Source organism: Hyposmocoma kahamanoa, unplaced genomic scaffold (genome assembly GCF_003589595.1).
Source record: "Hyposmocoma kahamanoa isolate Upper Pololo Valley unplaced genomic scaffold, ASM358959v1 164, whole genome shotgun sequence".
Lineage (NCBI taxonomy): Eukaryota > Metazoa > Arthropoda > Insecta > Lepidoptera > Cosmopterigidae > Hyposmocoma > Hyposmocoma kahamanoa.
This window is the reverse complement of record NW_020653588.1, coordinates 5,361-14,787: the sequence shown is the minus strand read 5'-3', so window position 1 is coordinate 14,787 and position 9,427 is coordinate 5,361. Positions and strand designations below refer to the sequence as shown.

The following is a 9,427-nucleotide window of genomic DNA, read 5'->3' as shown; positions in this document are numbered from 1 at the left end:
GTAGAGTTTAATATTGTGACGATTTCAAGTGTAATAATGCTTACCTATGAAATAAAGATTTTTTTGAATTTGAATTTAAATATGTCTCAGGGGTAACAGGCGCAGTGGCAGTGCCCCTCAGATCATTGTAATTTAAAGCTCTGAGTGGCACTGCAGCTGTCATGGACAGGCGTGTAGCTTACCATCAGACGCACGACTTGTTCGTCCCGTCACTTGATGTTATAAAAAAAATATTATTTTATGCTCTCGCCTCCCCCAAGGCCTAAAAAATTAACTTTTGAATGGGAGAGGCGGTACACAGTCGGCCTGGGTCAAGGATTCAAGAACCGGTGAACAACACGTGCCGTATGGAGCAGGACGGCTTTCTGAATTTGTACTATAAGCGACACGCCACAGAAATCCAACCGCCTCAAGCCGTTAGCAAAGCTGACTGAAATTAACCCATTTGCGGACAAAACAATTGGGATTGTTTCAGTGATCACACATGTCGGTGAACTCGTGCGCCGGCGTTTCTCGGTTTCGGCTTTCACGAGACCCTCGTCATGCGGAATGGTAACGTCCATAAGAAATACTTTCGACTAAGATCGATCCAATATCACAATATCAGGCTTATTCGCAGAATAGTCCTGTCTGTGATAATGGATCGATCCCAGTAGATTTTGGTACGGTCATCTTCGAGTATTGGCTCCGGTAATGTGGCATCTAATAACTTGTAATATGGCATCCTCTGTTGCACGAGTCCGTACTTCAGAGCGAGCTCTTGGTGTAATATTTTGGATGCCTGGTTGCGTCTGTGCAAGTACTCAGTGTTAGCAAGAGGGTAACTACCGGAAACAATATGCCTAAGTGACTCTCCGAGACGGCCACATGCCCGACAAATGTCTACGGTACCGTCCTTTGCGTCCATGATGGATAGGTGGTTCGCTCGTTGTGGCCACAGAACAATAAATACAATACTAATGCTTACACTGTAATAGAAATTGACACTATAATAGAAAACGAATTAATTATGTGTACTGGTGACACTAGCTCAGCTGACGATTTTGGTTCGTCTTCAGATAAAAGTGAATAAAAAATTAAATTATGACGCCTTTGGTTTTACTTCAGAGTTTTGCTATATAACTACAGGATGTCCTTGTGAAATCTGCTAATGTAACTCACTACAACAACAAGTAAAGGTTGTCGTTGTGATCATTTAAAATAATTATTATTTATATTGTACTGTATAGTATTTCAATAACCGTTAATCGTAAAGGGCCAAGAGCATGTCAAGCTTGACACTTAAGATTTAAATCCAACTCTATGCCGCTTACGGTAAAAACGGTCCAAAGTACAAAGTGTCAAGCACGCGCATTCAGTTCAAATATTATTATCAAATTATTTTTACAACCAGTAGGTCAAAAGATTATTATTTTTATTTATTATTATTATCTAGTAATATGAAACCGTGCCACTATTACTACAAGGTAACCTAATGCAATAGCGTTATAAATTACAACCTCATATTTACCTATCTAGAAACTACTTTACTATGGATATGTTTCAAAAAAATTTGTGTTTATAAGTAAAAATACAACTATTTTGTATTGATTTTTATTTTCAATCATTCCAGGATTTCACAGGAACGTATTATACGCTCGCATATATCACTAGAACTTTAGGTACATGTACTCTGCCTGTTTCGATCTCTGATAATAATTGTCCTTACCACTAACCGAATAAAGTAAATGAACATGCTGTCACTTTCGGTTTTGCAAATTTAAACCCTTTGTTAAAGTGTAATTATTGGAATATGGAGGGTTTATCGTAACCCTAATATCTGTTCATTAACATGAAAGCCCTTAAGTTCATTCCACTAATGTTGATTTTATGTAATTTTCTGCATTGTTTTGGCATTATTTTCTTTATAAATTAAACTTAATATGCTTAGTATTAGAATTAATGTAAGGTATCGCCATTACAATAGGGATAGAAGTTCACAACATACTTCCCCAGAAAATGACGCTTTGCGGACTTAAACTGCCTCAGTGGCTGAACGGCTACCACGCTGGACTGCCACACAGAGGTATCGGGTTCGATTCCCGGGCCCACATAATACATAATGTATTTATCTCGTGCTGGGTTTGGGTGTAATATGTGGTTATCTATGTGTCTGTCCATGGCACCCAGTGTTTGATTATGTGTACCAGAGAACGGAATTCTAGGGCTTTTCACAGAACACCCAGACCAGAAAGGAATATAGAAAGTTCATTTCCCAAATGGTCCTACCTAAATCGTTAGGCCACCGAGGTTATCAACGAATTTAAGAAACAGACGGAAATGGTAGCGTGGTCAGACTCTCATAAGTATGGTAGCCGTCGAGGCCGTTGTATTATTATTATAAATAAAAACCTACAAGTTATTAAAAAGACAACATAATTTAAATTTTATCCTTGTCATATAAAGTCTGCGTGATTGAAATCTACCCTAATTTTATTTCATCAAAAACTAGCAACCCATTAAACGACACTTGAATGCCAAAGGATCCCTTGTCGTGCTGTCCCGCCAATGGGCACCAAGCCTTATTCCATATTACGTTATGTTTTGTCCATTAGAGGCCAAAACATGTTTACACCGCTTAACAATTGAAGCTATCATCGCGAAAGTAGTGTAACCCAAATTTTTTTTTTCTGATATATCACTATAAATGATACAACATAGAAGTACATAATTATTTTATATTTGGATGCTATTTTCGTGTGTAAAAATTATGTCGTTATATATTTTTTAATATAAAAATAATTAAATATTTTTTATACTTAAAAAAGAAACATTATATAATATATATCGAGTTCTTAGGTTTTCGCGATTGTTACATATAGAAAATGAAACTATTTTTCCGGATTTAAATCGCGTATATATGTTTTTTCAACCGTGACCATGGGACCTGTAAAGGGCCCGAAACGTCGGTTTGTTTGAAAAAACAAATATACGCGATTTAAATCCGGAGAAATAGTTTCATTTCCTAGATATATAATATATTTATGTACGTACGTACTTTTATATCATTTAAAGTAATATTGTAGAAAATAAATATTAATGTTGGTTACAAGTAATGTTGTAGAATGTTGGTTATACCACTTTTGCGCCGACTGCATCAATTGATTGTTCAAGAAAATAAGCATGTAATTAATTACCCTTTAACTGAAAGTGTTTATTGATTAAAAAAACATCACAATTATCGTTTGTAAAAATCAATTCCGAACAGTGAAGAATTATAAAATAAGTGGTGAAAAAATAAATAAAGTTGCAGCTGTAACCTACAAAATATTAATTCGTGATAATGCATCTTACACATTACATATCCTTTTTATTTTTGTATTGTTCGCTCGACTGCCATGAACTTTCGGAAGTGAGTATGTATAATGTATTTAGGGGGTACGCAGAGTTCTACATGCTACGATCTTGACACGGATCTTTCACCTTATCACCTAACCCAACAGGAAAAGCGCATTTACATCGCATAGTCCATCGTAGAGAAATTAAAATGGAGAATTTCGATAGCGAAATATTTGTTTGGTAAATAAAAAATTCCTTCTGCATTTGAAATCATAAATGTTTAGAATACAGTGACAAGTTACAAGCAACATCTATGCTTCTAATTCCACATCAACAAATACACGGAGTCCCTGACCTAGGTACGAGTATATGGCAATAACTGCTCGGGGTGTCGACTGTATGCCCTTGTTTATGTAGCAGCCTAAGACCCATTTTCTAGAAAAGCTGAGATAAGATCGGAATTAACAGATCTCATGTAACCTTCAAAACCGAAACGCAATCAAAATCAAAATAATTTTTATTTACATAGGTAATCATTATTACACTGAAATCGTCACATTGGTTAAACTCTATCGCTCATTCGTAAGGCAGATTCCCTTGAGAAGAATGAGCAAAAAACCCTAGGGGTTGCTCTTTGTAAACAACGTTTGCACACATTCAACATTCACAATATATTTTTTTATGTTTTGAAACATCAGAGATCGAGACTACCTTCATGAGCTAAACGGTTATATTATAAATCTGGAAGTCTAGTTATTATTAATCTAGTTATATAATAAATCTGGAAAAATAATTTCAGTTCTTATGTGCAATAATCGCGAAAACCTAAGAACTCGTTAAATATTTGTTGTAAACTGAGTGTTAGACTACCCGATTGGTTCAATTCCCATGTGATTGCCCATCTCGGGCATGGTAACCGCTCATCTTCCACGGAAGCAGTTAAATGTAAGAAGAAGAAGTTTGCCAGGTATAAGAATAGAATAGAAAATCATTTATTCGACGAAAGCAAAAACATAAAAGAAAAGTTAATAACATTAAAAAAAAGAAGAGAAAAACAGAGTAACAATTAGGCTTGACAAAAACAACCAATCATTATATGCTACTCTGCATGCCCCTCCGAATAGGTCACCACCTCAGCATATTACCCAGCAAATGAGCAGGTGACCCATCTCTTTTTCGAAATTGATTAAAAACTTGACATATCTATTACAGGAACCTGATACTGGAATAATTGACATCATTGGACTTCCTGACATTGAAACTAAACTTCTGTCCAATAATCAATTGCGTAAACGTACTAGAGTTACGCTGCCTGCAGTGTGTGCAGGCTGCGTATCCGAAGTTAAGAACTATGATAAACAACTAATAGGAGACTTGATTGATAAGGCACTACACGAACTATACCTAACGGAAAATGTGGAATACTCTCGAGGAAAAATTATAAAAGTAAAATCTGGTGTAGTGGCTGGCATCATATACTACATAACTTTCCAAGCCACTAAAACTGACTGTAAGAAAATGGAATGTCCCATCGCAGAATGCCAGACAGATATAGTACAGAAGGCATGGCTTAATGAAACAAATGTCATATGTGTCGAGTGTAACTGAATCTTGAGAGTGATGGTAATGACAATCGTAATTCACAGTAAAATGTATTTTAACACTGTCTTGATTATACTCTAAATTATTTTCATTGTTACTTATTCATTTATTTACGTCCTAGACGCATTGTACACACACCACACACCAGCATTATATTTTGTTGACGTGTATTTAGAAGAAACGTTTCGTAATTTGTAACAAAAGATAATATTTTGTTTTGCATATCTTATCCTTTACTTTTAATCATTATTTCCAGCATTTCAGACTGACTCTTAGTTTATTTTTTGGAATTTAGGAGAAGATACTATTTTTTCTAACACCCGTGTATTTGTTTTTTCAAAGAAAGCAACGTTTCGGGCCGAAGGGCGATCTGTGAATACAGGTCGCACGGTCACATATGACAAATATACGCGATTTAGACCCGAAAAAAAACAGTTTTATTTCCTCTAAGTACCTAACAATCGCGTAAATCTAAGAACTCGATTTTTTAAATTTACTTAAGTATACCACTTTACCTTACTAGAAAGATGGCCATATATGCAATAAGAATTAAGTCTCTTTAATTTTCACCAGCTAAGCAAGATATTTATCATTATCAAATTAAACATTTTTAATTAACAATAAAAAATAAATAAATAAATCACACACTCGTAGCATTAGGGAAACCCTGTATCGCGGTTGCCACGTACAGATACAGAGACAACCACAGATTACACCCAAAGTCACAAAATAAATAAATGTAAGCCATACAAATATTTCTCCTGGCCCGGGAATCCAACCTCTCCTGTGTGACCTCTGCCTGTCTGCATGGTAACCGTTCGGCCACGGAGGTATTAATTAATACAAAATAAATTATAAAAATGGCTTCTAAGTAATAAAATAAATCATGCTTCTAGACGAAATGGACTCCATTGCTAATTCGCCACTATTACGCCAATTACTTGGTATACGGCGACTTGTAGCAGCGATCCAAACGCGCGTTCGTGTAACGCGCGATCGCATCGCTACACATGCGATTTACAGGCGATTGCATCGATGTAAACGAGCGGTTGCATCGATACAAAAAAAAATGCAATCGCATATAAATCACAAGTTTTCCGATGCAATTTTTTTTTTTTTTTTTTATTTATTCAGGGAAACAAACAGTCATAAAACAGGGGTTCTACTAAAACATTGATTAAAATAATTAGACCTAGAGTTCCACAAATATAAACAAGAAATAGTGAGCAAATACGGTTCAACTACAAAACAAGAATTATTAATAACATATAATAAAATAACAATACCTGATAAATAAAAACGCTTATAAAATTTTTTGAAAAATTAACAATAAATAGGTAAACTAATAAACTTAAAAAACTACTTCTCTTACTTTCTTCTTAAAACTTTGTAAGGTTAACCCAAAAATATCAATATTATTTAAGTTTTTGTTATAAAAATCCAGAGAGCGCCTAAAGAAACCATTTTTAGAATAATTTGTTCTACTAAATTTGCATGAAAAGGTAGCTTTAGAACGCAAGGAGGTGCGGACTGGAACTCTTAAATGAATTTTTTGTAGTAGTTCTGGCGAGTCAATATAATTATTTAACAGTTTGTATAAAACACACGAATCAATATAATTTCTTCTATTGCGCAGAGATGGAACCCTAAAAACATTACAAGAGGTGTTGTAGTCAATATATTTAATTCTTGTGCGAAAACAGAGATTTTTTATCAATTTCTTTTGCACTCTTTCTAATGCATCAATGTGCACATTGTAGCTAGGGTTCCAAATTACGCTTCCGAACTCCAAAATGCTCCTCACAAAAGATGAGTACAAAGTTTTTAAAGTAATGGCTTTGCGGAAAGGCTGTGAAATACGTAGAATGAAACCGAGCAATTTAAATGATTTAGAAATAATATTTTCGATATGATAATTGAAGTGTAACCCTGAATCGAAGACCACACCAAGATCCCTAATTTGGTTAACATGTTTAACAATAGTGCCATTTAAAATATAATCAAAAACTATAGGATTATTTTTACGAGTGAAGGTAATCATATGGCATTTAGCAGAATTGAGGTGTAGGTGATTGCTAACACAGTACATAGAGAATTGATCTAGATCACTTTGCAACTCTAAACAATCACTGTCTTTAGTTATAATTTTAAATATTTTTGTATCATCAGCATAAACTAAGTGTTGTGAATTTATAAAGATACCGTCAAAATCATTGATATAAAGTGTGAAAAGAAGCGGACCGAGATGAGACCCTTGAGGCACCCCGGAAGGTACATCCAGGAAGTCAGAAATACAGCCTTTAAGAGCCACAGCCTGAGTACGCAATTGTGCGCTTGTATCGATGTAATAGCGCGTTTGTATCGCTACTAAAAGTAGCTTTGTGCTACCGCTCTAAATGCGCCGTCAACATACGGACGCAGCAGTGTAATTTGTAATGTATGAAAGATGCCCTATGTAGCGAGTTCGAGCTTTAATGAGTCAGTTCCTGATTAACAACATTATTTTATTGTATTACAACACTCAAAACACACATAGGAGAACTTCAACAAGTCGATGACTTGACCTGTAGCTCAGTTGGTTAGAGCAGCGCTACGGTACAGCGTGGTTATGGGTTCAAGTACCATCGGGTTGAAGAAAACTTTCTGTGTGTTCGATATCTGTATTAATAACCATAACAAAACCTTATTTTTGTTTACGCATTTTGTATATTATTTATTTAGGTTAATTTTATTCCCAAGGTGCGAGAGAGGCTTGAAGGCAGCTAACACCGTTAAAAGCAATGCTCTTAAATAAAAAATAAGAATTTACTCTACATCACTTTTCCAATAACTTTAGCAAGTTGTAGGTATCATTTAAGGTACATTTTACAATAAACGTTAGAAAGTTAGAAAAAATTTTTAAATCTTGCTTTTGATATTCAGTTGAATTAAATGAAACAAATAATGCGATTAAATATTTATTTAACTCACACAAAAGTCTTCAACAATGCCCGTAAAAAAATAAGGAATAAATCCAACCCATACGTTAGGGAAGCCAAGTCTTCAATTAATATGTCGTTAGGTCTTTATTCGCGTGTGACGTCATATCCTGCAGCCTTACCAGATTTCATACTATTCAATGCTTTTATAATCCCTTCCATGCTTATATTTTCATCTTGACTTCCGCTCGTCTCTATGGCGGTCTGAGCCTGCAAATAACTTCAATGAACAAATGTACTTCTTCCTTTTCAAACAAACTTTCAAAATACTCCTTCCATCTCTTTAATACGCATTCTTCTCCTTTGACTACACTTGCATCGTGGCCTCTGATTTTTTGCAGTTGCGAGGTTGTGATTTTGCCTCTAGCTGTTCTTATAGACTTCCAAAACCATTTAATGTTGCTTTGAAAGTCATATATAATAACTTTCTGTCAAACTCGTCTTTCTAGCGCTCTTTCTTCCTTCCCACAACATCTTTCGCTTCACCTTTTATTCTTTTATACTCTTTCCATAATGTACTTCATACATTTCCAAGCCACTAAAAGTGACTGTAAAGAAAAGGAATATCCCATCGCAGAATGCTATACAAGTGTATAGCATTCTGCGATGCGAAGTACATAAGAGATGGCTCAACGAAACAAATGTTATATGTGTCGAGTGTGAATAAATTTTGCACGTGACGGTATGGCAATCGTAGTTCATGGTATAAAAGGCTTTTAACACTGTCTCTATTATTCTCTAAATCATTTTCACTGGTTACTATTTACTCAAACGTCCCAGACGTATTGTACACACACCACACAGCAGTATTATATTTTTCACCTCACTAGCTCGGAAAGGCTTTCTTTCTCATTAGAAATCTGTGCGCAAAAGCGTTTTTTCCACGCTAGCGTGGATAAGATTTTTGAAATTCGAACTGACTATGGACTATGGTGTACCTAATTTCTTTCAATGAAAATAGTTATTTTTGATATAAGTGCGGAAAGTTAGTCATTATTCACGAGTCTCGAGGCTTCTTGGCCCGAGCCAGAGGCGAGGGTCAAGACGCGAGACAAGTGAAAATGACAAATCCGCACGTGTATCAAACGACGTTTTTTAATACATTTGCGAAAAAATTACATTGAAAGTAAAATAAAACAGTATTTAAAAAACACTCATTTTCTGCTAGTAAATTAAAATAATGAAATACAACCACTGCAACCATTATTTAAAAGTCTATGGAAATATAATAGTTCTAACGTGCTGTTTTTGTTTATTTTCTGTAATATCGGTCTGTAACCACTTTTCTTATTATGAAGTCCTGGTACTTTTGTTTAAACTTCTTTAGCAACCCGTGCACGGTAGTGAGATACAATTTATCTGTAATACATAAAACAAATATATACATAAAAATCTCGCCTGTCACCCAAAAAAAAATGGAAAAGTAAAAAGCACTAGTGTGAAAATTCCAGCTTTCGGCACGATTTGTAGTGCGAAAAATACCACGTTTTGAGCAACTGTATTAAAAAAAATCATAATGACACATTAAA

The 9,427-nt window shown here is 35.0% G+C and overlaps 1 protein-coding gene across 1 annotated transcript; it reads left to right on the top strand.

Moving 5' to 3' along the window:
• Positions 1 to 3,282: 3,282 nt before the first annotated feature.
• On the top strand, positions 3,283 to 4,997 carry LOC113225521. Its single transcript, XM_026457842.1, has 2 exons — positions 3,283 to 3,391; positions 4,531 to 4,997. Exons 1-2 carry the CDS (start codon positions 3,323 to 3,325, stop codon positions 4,924 to 4,926), a joined length of 465 nt encoding a protein of 154 aa, XP_026313627.1. The 5' UTR covers positions 3,283 to 3,322; the 3' UTR covers positions 4,927 to 4,997.
• The last annotated feature ends 4,430 nt before the right edge of the window (positions 4,998 to 9,427 follow it).